Consider the following 13,732-nt stretch of genomic DNA (forward strand, 5'->3'; position numbering starts at 1 on the left):
ATATCATGGGGCCTTTACCAAGGACAAGTTTAGGACATAAATATATACTTAATACAGTAGACTACTTTACCAAGTGGATAATGGCCATTCTAATTAAAAATCAAGAAGCTGTTACTATAGCTTCAAAATTTGCTGTAAAGTTTGTTTCAGGGTTCGGGGTGCCTAGACAGATTCATTCAGCCCAAGGGTCGAATTTCGAATCTCAGGTTTTGAAAGAAATGTGCCAAATACTTGGAATAGACAAAACAAGAACGACACCATACGGCCGCAATCGGACGGCTTAGCAGAAAGAAGTCTACGTACAATTCAAGCAATGTTGTCAAAATTTGTAGCATCTTCTCAAAGGGATTGGGATAAATACCTACCTATAATGACATTGGCATATAATGCATCAGTGCAAGAAAGCACTGGTTTTTCTCCGAGTATGATGATGTTTGGGAGGGATATGACTTTACCAGTTGATTTAGCTATTGGGAAACCTGAACAAAATGCTCAAGGGTCTAAGACCTCATTTGCGGTAGATTTAGAAAACAAACTCGAAAAAGTTCATGAACTGGCCCGAAATAATATGACAATTGCAAGTAACTCCCAGAAACGACTTTATGATCATAGGTTAAATCAAAATAAATATAACGCGGGAGATATGGTTTGGTTATATACACCACAGATTAAACCGGGGTTGTGTTCGAAACTGTCACGGAAGTGGACAGGGCCTTACGTAGTTGTTAAAAATATAAACGATGTTGTCTATCGAATTCAGTTGAATAAACGGTCGAAGCCAAAAGTCGTGCATCATGATCGTTTATCGTTATATAAGGGTAGAATAGTATCATGGTATCAGGACGTATCTAACTAGCCTTGTGAGCTCACCTCAAATAATAAACTATCCAATACTGATGTTGATAAATGTTAAATGATAATAACAATAATGTCCGTTCATTGTTTACGATGTTTTTATTTTTTTTATTTGTCTTTCGCTTCAGTTTTTGTTTGTCGTCTGTCAAAATGTGACATTTCAAAAATACCATCAGGCTGCCCGACACGTTCAGGAACAACACAGTCATTATATTTATCAGTATCTAAAATGCAGAAAACTCTTTATAAGGAGGTCGGATAGACATCAACCCTGTGAACACCTAAACATTAGTGATTTTGATTAGATGGATACAAATGGAGTCAGAGATAAGGCCTTAGATCGTTTCTTAAGATGGAAGAAAGAAACAATGCCGAGTTTGATTAATGAAGTCGAGTCAGGATATCTTATACAAATCCGCCTTTTAAGACATAGTTATGACCCCACTCAGTTGGAAAATGATCGATTTTCTGGTGAGGAACTTGACCACATGCTGAAACAACCTGTGTCTCCTCTGAGATCTTCTCCTCTGAGGTCTCCAAAGAGGATAATCAAACTGAAGGACCTCGAGGACATAAGCTCAGAAGAGCTTGACTATGAAGACCACACAGATAGTTCTTCCTCATATTCTTCTTCATCTAGCTCCTCATCATCCAGTACATCTTCTAGTGACTCTAGAATTGAACCTAGGAAAAATCTATCCACTGGCACTCGGAAACGTAAACGTGCCTGGAAAGTTTCACATTTGTCATCTTCCAGTGATAGTGGATCTGAAAACGAATCATCTGTACCTGAAAAGAAGAACAAATTAGTAATGAATGATGATGAAAATAACAAATCTAAAAATACTAAGAAAGAGTGCAGAATAAATGTGGTACGCGAAAAAGAATATGGAGATAAGAAAAAATGCAAAACAAAATTCAGATGTAAGTAAGACTGTTTAGTCTGATAAAAACAGAAATAAGGAAATAACAAATGAAAAGAAAAGGGAAAGCAAGGAGAAAGAATAAAAGAAAAATAAAGGTGAAATAGAAAGTGATAAAGGATGTACTAGACAAGAGAAGATATATAAGATAAGAAAAGTGAACGAGAAGGAGAAAACTTGTGAATTAGTTAAGGTTAAGAGTAAGAATGGACTGTAACTGAAAATACCAAGCAAACCAAAGGTGAAATAGAAAGTGATAAAGGGTGTACTAACCAAGAGAATAGAGATAAGTTAAGAAAAGTGAACGAGAAGGAGTAAACATGTGAATTAGATATGGTTAAGAGTAAGACAGTGACTGTAACTGAAAATACAAAGCAAAATGATATGCAAAATGAAAGTGAAATAGAAAGTGATAAAATGTGTACTAACCAAGAGAAGGAGAAAATAGGTGACATGAATATGGTTCAAGGCCAGACAGTGACTGAAATTATAAATAAAAATGAAGCGAATTGTGATGAAACCCCGGGTGAAAGCGAAATTAATACAGATGCTAGCACAGGTAAGGATATTGTGGAAGGTACACATACATCAGGACAGCACACCTTATCAATTCAGTCAATTATACCTTTATTACAACGGGCCCAAAATAAAAGGATAATTTTAAACATTGGGGGTCAGAGGTTTGAGGCATCTCGTGTAACCCTACAAAGAGTGTCTTGCTCAATTCTATCAGAAGTTGTGTCTGAGGGAGGAATGGTCCCGAAAAATGGAAATATTTATTTTATTGACCGTGACCCAGCCCACTTTCGGTTTGTGCTGAACTACCTAAGAAATGGGGCGTATGACCCCATGATTTAAGGTACCTATATGAGTTGTACTACGAGACTAGGTACTATCGTTTGCCAAGTTTAGTGCATGCTATTATAAGTAAAATTGAACAAGTAGGTGTTGTTGTAGTGTAATAATTATGTTGTTTTTTCTTGTACATTGTAAAAGAAATGTAAGAGTTTCGGGGACCAAAACTTTTGTGGACGGGGGCAATGTAACGACCCAATGTTATTAAAAATAATATTGTATTATTATGTTGTATGTAAATATTATGTTTGTACTATTGATTATGTTTAAAGATGTATTTTGATGGAATTAGTTTAAATGCATTTAATTTTACCACTCCCCACCCACTTTTATATAAGTAAATGCACCCCCGTATATTTTGTGTACATGCATATTTCTATCAATATGATACTGAATATGGTTCTGTTATTACTGTTGAAATGTTTTCTATGTCATTGTTTTTACATTATATAACTTAAATAACTCCTGGGCATTGTATTCACATTCATATTTGTTTAAATATATTTTCTTGTCAGTGAATTTATTATTTCAGGGACAGATATTTCACTTATTATATGCTTTCTTGTTTAAAATATCATAAATATCAATAGACTTACCTTGGTTGCTTGAATTTCCATCACTGTAATTCTTCTAGATGTTTTTCAGATGATGTTATTGATGAAATGTTAATAATTTTTCACTTACATCCGTGTTTTGGCATCCATTTTGGCGCATCATCTACTTAGAATTGTGACGTCATCGGTGACGTAATCTTTTCGCGAGATATTGTTTTTATCTGCGCTGTATTCATTTGGTGAAGGGCTAGCACCCAGAACAGTACTTTAAAATGATTTAAAGTCAATCTAACCTAATATTTGCCAAGATGTCCCAACCAGAGGTAATAAAAAGTGAAAGTACCTAAATATTGTGTTTAGATGTTAAAATTAGCCCATCTCCAGTGTTACGAAATGTGAACCTAAAGTTTAAGTTTAACTCGGTAGTGTAAACATGTGAAATGTTCTAAGTACCTAAACTTTGGGTAGTTTAACCGTGAAAACTGTTGGGATTTCTTTAGGGATTCCGTATTTATCTATTTTCTAAGTTTCTTAACTTTAAGATTTCTGATGTGGGTGAAAAAGATGTTTATCGTGAGGAAGTGTCCAAGTTTTACCAATGTAATTATTCATGTGTTAATTTAAGTAAATACCTAGCTCCGATTAAATTATCTAAATGTATGCAAGTGTTAAAGTTGCTAAATCTCTATGTTAAACGCGTATACTGTACATGTTTAAATACTGTGCCTTCCCGGAACTATACTGTATTTACTAAATAACGCTTTCAAGTGTTGTTAAATTATCGTAAGTTATGTAATTAAATTAATGAGTGTCTTGGAGTTTGACTGTATTATTGTTTAATGTAGCTTGTGTTTCTAAGTGCCGTAATTTTCTTGTGATGTGTTTAAACGTGTGTGATTTGTAAATACGTATATCTGGTGAAACAGTGCGTGTGAGATGAACAATTAAATTGGTTAAATATTACGTTGATTAATAAACTCAGTAAAGTAAGAGATATTGCTCTATGGAACAGCTCTGTGAATCTAAGTGTTTAAGAACGCTAATTATTATACTTAATTAAGTTTACAGTGATATTTACTGACAATTTATATTAGATCTACGTAATACATGTAATGTTATATTTTGCTAAATGTTAGTTACTTGAATCTACTTGTCTTGTATGTATTACTCTATGTGGTTAAACAATTAAAGTTAATAAAAGTTGTTTAAGTGTTTATACGCCTCAATTATAATTTACCCTACCAAAAGCCGGGCCCAGACGAACTCGTGTGGCACTTCTTGTGTAGCAAACAGGCCAACGTTACACAAGAGGGACGTCACATTTATAACCATATTTGTACTCCGTTATAAGCGCTATAGAGACTATTTTTGTATATTTTGACTTCTTTTTGGTACTGTACTTGAATTTTAAGTGCAGATTACATCGTGTCAATTACTTTCTTTGTTCACTTTACAATATTTTACTTTCAAAACATTTTCAAAATTTTCATGAAAATTAGAATGAATCTGGAGGCGTGATGCTTTAACATTTTATTTAAAATTTGGTATGTATTGAATTCATTCCTAAAACAACTATATAACTATTGATGTCATTGAAACAAAATATTGACAGAATACAATTTCAAAAGTCATTATCATATAAACATCATTTTGAACAATATAATGTCTTTTAAACTGTTACATTGAAACATGTATAAGTTCAAACTTACTGTATAATTTTCATCATGATGTAAATTAACACCAGTCAACTTTGACCATTTTTATTCGACAGTTTGTGCCATAAAGACCTCTTTCAGAATAAGACACATAAAGTTTTCTCGATTTCTTACAGTATGCTACAGCTTCCGGGTACCATCTACCAAGTTTTCCATTTATAATTAACTTACACGGCTTACAGCTGTCCGATAATCTCCGCAAATTGTTTTGATTATCTTGATTCATACACACAAGAAATGTGCCATCATTTAATTCACAAATACCTCGTAGATATTTTCCTGCCTGTGCTGGTTGGTATGTATTTATAACGTTCCCTTGCCAGTCTAGTTGTTTTACAACCTTCACAGGATAACACCAGTCACTAACATATATATACGTTCTTGCTGTATTAACGGTGACATAACGAGGATAGCTGAACAGAATATTATCTCCACAAAAACTTTGAAATATTTTACCTTGTAGGTCAAAAACTAAAACTTTTCCTGGATTAACATTGCATGACACAACAAGTTTATCTCTGCTGTAAGCAATACCATAACAGAGCTCGTTGATATTTACCTTACAATCAAAAACTATGCGTTGATTTCTTAGCGACATAAAATGAATGCTTCTGTCAACAGGTACAGTAACGACAAACTTATCATCCATTAAAGCTGCAACATCAAACGGTGAATTATCTAGTTTTATCTCTGAAACAATTTTTTTCTGAACTATATCATAGCATTTTACATTTTTATTGTCGCTGTGATCACACATAACTATCTTGTCGGACTTGATAACTTCTATCCCGGTTATATTACATTCTGTGTTTCCCGATAACGAATTCAAATTTATATCTTCAACAACCTCAAGATTTAGCATCATATCCTGAAACGGTGTTGATGTAGGTTTCATCACTGGAACATTTTCACCCATGGATGTTTTCATTGTAATAAGTTCTCCCAGCTGCTTGTTATTATTTAACATATCGATTATATCACTGTTTTTGACAAATGATACCGTCTGGAAAACATCTTCACGAGTATATTGTTTTTGCTTTAGCCTCATTTCTTCAACTCGTTTCTTTGTTTCTTTTATTTCAACAAACAGTTTATCAAGGCAATTTCTTTGTATAAGATTATCTAAGCATTTTTGTTTCTCAGTCAGTTCATCTGTGATTTCTTGAACATCTGTTGATAAACTATTTAGATCCGTTTGTTGTTTACGAAACATGCTGTCGGCTTCTTCAACAACACGTTTTTCCATTTCGTCCAGTAGCGTGCTGATTTCTTTTCTGAATTGATGAATCGCCTTCATTACGCCATCGTGGTTTTGAGAAATAGCTTTCATCTCATCTTTTACTCTTTTTATCTGTGATTTATAATTATCCTCCAGTGCTTTCATTTCTGCAATTATTTCATTAAGTTCTTCACTGTCAAGAATATGCTTCGAGAGTTTCGATATGTATTCCTAATTACACAACCTGTGATTCAGCGTTACACAAACACTGCAAACAACGATGTCATGATCTTTGCAGTAAAATTTCAGTTTTTCGTCTTCATGATCATCACAACTATCAAGTTCGTCTTTTACGATTGGAACGCTTGGTGTAGTTGGCATGGAGTCTTGATCTAGTAGAATATGATGACATGAATGAGTTTGTTTCTTGTGGTGCTTGTAACAAGTGCCACAAAGATGTTTATTGCAGGTTGAACAATAACCTTTTGCTGGTACCCGGGCACCATCTTCATCACACGGGATACAGAACAAAAGAAAGTCCTCCTCATCAGAGCCCCGTGAAGCAGAAAATGTCTTTTTTGGTTTTTGTTTACCAGGAACTTCCATTGATGGTTCGTTCTGAAATTTATTTATTAACAAATTGTACAAAATACAACGATCTTATTTCTTATTTATAGATTTATAGTTTCTTCATTCATTGCCCTGAGTTGTCAAGTAGTATGTCAACCCCATACCATTTTTAATCCAATCAATTAATATTAACCTAATAACACAAACATGGATTTACAATTGATTCGTATTTCTTAATTTCAAATATTAAAAATAACAATCAACGCGAAGTTTCTTTAAAAAATGAACTCCATTTTAATAGTAAACAAACAGTCAGTCCTCGTTATGCATGAAAAGTGTTATTGATACAATTTAGGGGGGTTTCTAAAGAATTAAACCGGGCCTATGAAATGTGTGATAAGTTAATTTGCCGAAAAAAAAGCAAAAAAAAAAAAAAAAAATTGTGACAATACATTGTGTCCGTAATCATAATCAAAAACGTTTATTAAATTTGTTTTTCATTGTAATATTCCTTGTAATATTCCTTCGTAAAAATGATAAACGCGGAACAAAAAAGTACAAACTCTTCATATTGAAATAAGATACTATTTTAATACATACTTATAAATGAAGTATTGAGAAATACATATAAAATAAAATGCGTATTTTCATATATTTTTTAAATGTTCGTATTTTCACTGTAATTTTTTTTTTCACTGAGTGAAACATATTTTCCCATATTTTGTCCAGAAAACTTGCGACTTCTTTCTTCTTAATTCGACCAATACACAAAATTATAGGAGAGGTCTTATGAATTGTAAGGTCAAAAAAGAGAACAAATATATAATAAACATAACATTCAAGTTCTTTTCTATACATTTAGAAGTTATTCAATTTTTTTTTCAATAAATACAGGATTTATTTTTACTGAGTGTTATGAAAATAAATATTCAAAGAGTGGTGGTAGCCACGAGTGATATATGATAATTTTCATATAACAAGATGAAAATAAATCCTGTATTTTTAGAAAAAACTTAAATTTTCTGTTTATTATATACATTTTTCTCTTTTTTTTTTGTCATTACAATTTGAAAGACATTCCCTTGAATTTTGTGTAAAGGCAGGATTAAGAAACTTAGTAGTTCGGCAAGACACCAGTGAAAATACGGAAAATATGTTTCACTGCAGTGAAAAATAAATTTTTACAGTAAAAATACGGAAAAGGAAAATATGCATTTTATTTCATCAATGTTTCTCAATATTTCTTTAAAAAGTACATAATCAACTGGATTTATTTTCATCTTGTGATATGAAAATTACCATATTTCACATGGAGTTACCGCCACTGGCGAAAAATATTTTTTCATACCACACGATGAAAATTGATACTGTATTTATAGAAAAAATCTTGAGTATCCTCTATTTATACATTACAAGGTATATATTATTAGAATAAGTAGAACTGTAGAATAAGCGATACCGTATAAGTACTTTTTTCTGCGGGAACTTTATTTCTGCTATTTCTGCGATTCATAACGACATCGCAGATTTAATCAAAGCACAGAAGGCGCTGCATTTGTTTGGGTCTCAGAATGTCAGAAAGGTGAAGGTTGTGAGGTTATAAACCAATTGGTTTTTTCTATAGTGCCACCAATGCTTTCCAGTGTTTTAACTGTAGTAAATTGGCTATAAGACTAATTGCAACACTGGTATTCAATTCAATGTTTATTTGACTTAAACAATTTAAAAGAAAAATTGCCTTAACTGGGATTTTAACTCCAGACCTCTAGATTCCTAAGCGAGGGTGCAAACCCCTCGGCCACGGTGAAGTTACATGATAAAAGAATATGTGCTGAAGAAAACCATATTATTCTAAATTAGTGTTTGTAACTCTTATTATTTCGACGCTAAACCTGTTGTTTAACACAGATATATAATCACGGAGCTTACTATAAGCATGTATATCTATAAAGAAGAAAACAATATTAGAAATATTCGACCATTCGGGAACTACTTTGCTTGAAAATAATGCGCCTATCATTTGACAATATTTACGCAGTGATGTCCCCTGAATTTTTCGGCGTTAATGTACATATAAAGTGAAGTAACCGCTTCAAAAAAAGTGGACTACTTTCGGCATTTGCAATTAACAGCATCAGGGTCTGAAATTTCGCTACCATTATTTGTTTGGTCTGACGACCCAAACAAAAAAAGAAACGCAGAAAATTAAGCCTTTCCCTATGTCTATGTCGGAATATGTCAACTACCGGTATTGTATTATTACATTACCATGTACCGTTATCGGCTTTTGTAGATGAGAATTTTTCTTTATGTATCCGTCATGATTAAAATATTAGAAAAAAGTACTTTACTTGTTCTTTTTGTTTAAATAAATATCAAGTTTGTATGATTTTCGCTCACCCTAAGCTTGATTTTTTTGTGAAATAAAAATGTTATAGTTTGACGGGTGCAATAAACATACCATTTTGTATTTGTACAATATCTTGTGGATACGTGCGATTTTTCCATTATTATTATTCACACTTCATATTGATACGCATGCAGTATTACAATAAATTGATGTCATTGCACGTTGTTAATTTCTTTTATCAACGTTTGTATACGGATACATGATGATTACGATGAAACACATTAGAAGTCGTCTGCTTGTTAACCGGAAGTAATGTTCATGTTACATCAACAAATCTTGAAATGTTTTTTGTTTGTATCGGTTAATTTTGTAAAAATATCTTAATTAAAACGCAGAAATACAAGAGCCCGGTTTGAGCCGGGTGATGCTCCCCGAATAGGTTTTGGACGCAGGAAAGTACACCTCTTGTAGTGCCAGAGTTATGTCCCTGGAAAAAGTTCAAAGTGCAATAATTACAAAATTAGGCAAGGCAGAGTGACTTTCTTTGCACTGCATTTAAATCAATGCGATCTATGAACCTACAAAGTTTATTGTTGATACCTCGTATGGTTTCAGAGTTATGTCCCGGACAAAGTTCAAAATGTAAAAAATGAACAATAACTACAAAATTTGGCAAGGCGGAGTTCAAGTTCTTATGCTCTGCACATCTAACCATTGAGATCCATCTACCTACAAAGTTTCATGTTCATATCTCCTGTAGTTTGAGAGTTATTTCCCGGACAAGATTTTTTTAAAACGGGAGATAATTAAAAAATTGGGCAAAACGGAGTTATGTTTATTTTTTGTACTGCACTTTTTACTCAATGAGATCTATCTACCTTACACAAAGTTCAAAAAGTAAAATAAACAAAGGGCAATAACTCCAAAATAGGCAAGACAGAGTTATGATTCTTGTTCACTGCACATCTACCCATTGAGATATATATACCTACAAAGTTTTATGTTGGTATCTCTTATAGTTTAACAGCTGTGTGTTTTGGACAAGATTTTTCTAAAAGGGGAGATAATTCAAAATGAGGCTTAACAGAGTTATGGTTCTTTTGCACTGCACTTCTACCCAATGATATCTATCTACATACAATGTTTCATCTTGACATCTCTTATAGTTTTAGAATTATGTTCCGGACAATGTTCAATGTGTTAAAATAAACAAAGGGCAATTACTTCAAAATTAAGCAAAAAAGGGTCATGGTTCTTGTGCACTGTACAACTACCCATTGAGATCTATTTACCTACAAAGTTTCATGTTGATATCTCTAATAGTTTTAGAAAAATGTCCCGGACAAAATTTTTCTAAAAGGGGAGATAATTCAATAACCGGGCAAAATAGAGTTATGGTTCTTTGACACTGCACTCCCCCTCAATGCCCTCTACCACTGTATGAAGTTTAAACAAATTATCTCTAAGGGTTTTAAAATTATGCTCCGGACAAGACAACGGAAGGTCAGACGGACAAGATGGCGACTATATGCTCTCCCTTCGAGGACCATAGAAAAACTTCAATGCGATGATGACACCGCAGAAATAAGATACGCAGAAATTTAAAACCCCTTGTTTTAACAAAAATCGCAGAATATTTAGCCCGCAGAAATAAGTACTTATACGGTATATGTTTTACATATATATGTATTAATTTGTAAACCTCGCAAGACATTTACAGTTAAGTTATTATTGGCGTCCGCGCCGAAGCGCGGCGCCTGTTATGGAATGAAATCAGATTTTGTGAAAGGGCGACGGCAACTTGTCGAGCCTTTTAGTCGGTCATTATAAAAGCCGATCATTCCGATCGGTATGAGGGTGCTTGATTATTAATTAAAAATGAAATGTCGCGATATGTACAATGAATAGCGAACTGGAGAATTTGGCAATGCAAACATTTTCAAATGAAATAATCTTTTCGTCAATAAATCGCGCTCTTCGGGGTTTTTTTATTTATCATTTTGTAGTACACAGGGGGTTATTGTTGTACATGTATCCGAAAGCTGTAAATAGAATGATGAGTTGATGACCTAGACATTCCGAAAATCTATTTATAGAGGGATGTACTCCTATAGGTAATTCCCGGTCTCTCCCGGTCTATTTTGACCGGGATTTACTAGTGACCGGCGAATAGTATCACACGTTTATTGGCCGGTCTCTCACGGTTTTGGAGTAGATGTTTGATATAGTTACAGAACAGAACAAATATTTTACAGATAATTGAGCTTTTTTTCCAAAATGAATGTTTGTCACTTAGATTTGATACAATAATTTATAAACACAGATCAACTCTCAAATTTATTGATTATTATTATACATTAACATACAATTCGAAAAAAAACCAACATCAACAACAAAAGCATGTTTCATGAGACAAAAACAATAAATATGTGTAATAATCGAGAAAAAAGGTACCTTTTTATGGTATTAATATTACACTATCAACTTTGAAACATTTTATTTAATTTGTTATTCGTGTTTAGTAAAGATGCCGAGGAATTATTCAAAGTTACAAATTAGATTTTATGAATTATTCAATTGATTGATAATTTAAAAAATTATAAAGAAAAATACAAATGTACATGTATTACATGGTTTAAGAATAAACAATATTATATTGAAAGATTAACCATAATTTACTGACATTTTCCAGTTAAGTTTTGACTTATAATCGTCGGTCAATATGACAAATGAATTATTAAATTTTTTTTTACAATTTTAATAAAAAAAAAAGAGCAGTAAACGTAAAAACTCAGTATTAAAATAGCACATAAAAAACAAAAAAGAAAAGAAAACAATATTCATAAAATCTGTATTTTTTTTTTATTAAAATAGATATTACAATTACTGTATAATAAACAATTATGCTCAATTATGGTTGTAGAAAACGAAAGTACAAAATCATGAAAATTTCTTAGACATTAATTCGTATAGGATTATAATTCTACTTTTGTAGGCATTTTTAAATTAAATGATTGTCAGACATATTTTCAATCCTAATTGTAGAAAATTGCTGCCAAAAATATTCATAAGGTTGTATGATACTTGTATTTACCTTTGTTTTGTATATTGTAAAATCAGATAAATAATAAATTAGAATTAGATATGCATATTTTCGTTTTTCCTTCAAAATACAATAAGCACAAGATGTGAGATGTACAAATAAAGTTATAATGCTTTGTTAGGTATAAGGATTCTAATTTTTCAAGTATCAACATGTTGACTCGACCTCTTTTTTATTTTTCAATCATTTCAATATACTGTAGTAGGGCAGGTTGTTTCCCTTCTTTGTTTATAAATAAATGTTCTGATTTTTGACACTTAGGTCCTAAATTTTTTATTTCCCTTTTTTAGCACTAAACGAAATTATAATTTGTTATATTTTGAATACACAATTTACACACAGCATATCAAGTATATTATTAGAGATTGAATTTGTAAATATAGAAAAGATTTCAGGTATAAGACTTAAATGATTTTGCTTTTGATAATTATTCTTAATTTAAATGATTTTGCTTTTGATAATTATTCTTAATTTATATTTATGAAACTAAATGTTTAATAATAACATGTTGATATATTGGTTGTTTTGAAATAATTATAGCATTGGTTTATAAGGTTAGATTTCATTGGCATCATTGGTTGCAAAGGTTACAAAGCCATGTTACCGCCCTTTCCTTTCTAAATTTATTAGATACTCTTTTATTAAAAGTAATAGTAAATGATTTCTCTCTTCAATTATTCTGAATGGAAAGTTCTATGAATTAAATTTGTTAATTATCATAAAGTAAGAATTTATTGTTTTAAAGTAAGAATTTATTGTTTATCAGATAATTCATAGTTTGATACATTAAAGTTTATACAGTTGAATAAAGAACATTGTCGTACAAAAATCTTTATTAAAAATTAGATCTGGAAACTTGGTATTTGTGTTACTTCCTACAGTAAAGGTTCAGTATTAAAGAGACGAAGTGGGTCCAATGTTCAGGCTCTATATAAATCAGTAGCAAGAAAAGGGAGAGGAACTTGCGAAGCCAGGTTGTGAAAGGTTTGCAATCTGTTGCCTCGGAAGTACCCCTCGCCTGCTACAATACATTAGCTTTCTGTGTAAGTTTCATTTTAGACTATTTAATTATTACTTTTGAAAATTTTCTAATCAAAAATTATAAATACAAGATATTTACCTCAAAAATGTATTTTCCTTTATTTAAATCGGGATAACTTCTCCTACACAAATGCCCTCCATCGCCATTTTGTCGGAACGCGGAAGTTTTATTGTAATTCAATAAACATTTTAACCGTCTACATGTTTCAAACGAATGTTGTGTACGTGCAAATAAACAAATTCGAACACGATATAGGTCTTACTATTATGATATAGGTTTTGCAGGTTTTTTCTATTTCAATTTTCTTTTCATTTTTTATGTCTAATCGTATATTCGTAATCGTGATATTGTTTCATTTTCAAATATGCGATGCTTTGCACAGCTGAAAGTGAAAATGTTAAGCAAAACATTTTTAACAGTAATAAAACATATTTTAATAGTATTTTTATTCGATATTCAAGTGCCATATTTTCAATAATTTTGGCAAATTTGTATATATCTGTTTTCTTCCATTGCAGTAGGCTTTAACTCTGTTGAATGCGAACA

General features: G+C 31.9%; 4 protein-coding genes across 4 annotated transcripts; 2 read left to right on the forward strand and 2 right to left on the reverse strand.

Annotated features, from left to right (window-relative positions):
• Nucleotides 1–1,160: 1,160 nt before the first annotated feature.
• Nucleotides 1,161–1,787, forward strand: LOC132733438 (uncharacterized). The gene has a single exon (XM_060720081.1). The coding sequence runs from the start codon at nt 1,161–1,163 to the stop codon at nt 1,785–1,787; it is 627 nt and encodes a 208-aa protein (XP_060576064.1).
• Nucleotides 1,788–2,111: 324 nt separating this feature from the next.
• LOC132733439 (uncharacterized) lies at nt 2,112–2,636 on the forward strand. The gene has a single exon (XM_060720082.1). It carries the CDS (start codon nt 2,112–2,114, stop codon nt 2,634–2,636), a length of 525 nt encoding a protein of 174 aa, XP_060576065.1.
• Nucleotides 2,637–4,700: 2,064 nt separating this feature from the next.
• Nucleotides 4,701–6,286, reverse strand: LOC132733441 (uncharacterized). Its single transcript, XM_060720083.1, has one exon. It carries the CDS (start codon nt 6,284–6,286, stop codon nt 4,922–4,924), a length of 1,365 nt encoding a protein of 454 aa, XP_060576066.1. The 3' UTR covers nt 4,701–4,921.
• Nucleotides 6,287–6,352: 66 nt separating this feature from the next.
• Nucleotides 6,353–13,373, reverse strand: LOC132733442 (E3 ubiquitin-protein ligase Midline-1-like). The gene is made up of 2 exons (XM_060720084.1): nt 13,265–13,373; nt 6,353–6,739 (listed from the first exon to the last, which is right to left on the reverse strand). The coding sequence occupies exon 2, from the start codon at nt 6,725–6,727 to the stop codon at nt 6,353–6,355; it is 375 nt and encodes a 124-aa protein (XP_060576067.1). The 5' UTR covers nt 6,728–6,739; nt 13,265–13,373.
• Between the last annotated feature and the right edge of the window lie 359 nt (nt 13,374–13,732).

The sequence above is a fragment of the Ruditapes philippinarum genome, unplaced genomic scaffold (assembly GCF_026571515.1).
Source record: "Ruditapes philippinarum isolate M1 unplaced genomic scaffold, ASM2657151v2 ctg2808_1_1_1_1, whole genome shotgun sequence".
In the NCBI taxonomy this organism is placed as follows: Eukaryota; Metazoa; Mollusca; class Bivalvia; order Venerida; family Veneridae; genus Ruditapes; species Ruditapes philippinarum.

Bases quoted from the DNA above. Each gene is read 5' to 3' on its own strand.
- LOC132733438 (XM_060720081.1), top strand. From the start codon at position 1,161: ATGGATACAAATGGAGTCAGAGATAAGGCCTTAGATCGTTTCTTAAGA.
- LOC132733439 (XM_060720082.1), top strand. From the start codon at position 2,112: ATGGTTAAGAGTAAGACAGTGACTGTAACTGAAAATACAAAGCAAAAT.
- LOC132733441 (XM_060720083.1), bottom strand. From the start codon at position 6,286: ATGAAAGCACTGGAGGATAATTATAAATCACAGATAAAAAGAGTAAAA.
- LOC132733442 (XM_060720084.1), bottom strand. From the start codon at position 6,727: ATGGAAGTTCCTGGTAAACAAAAACCAAAAAAGACATTTTCTGCTTCA.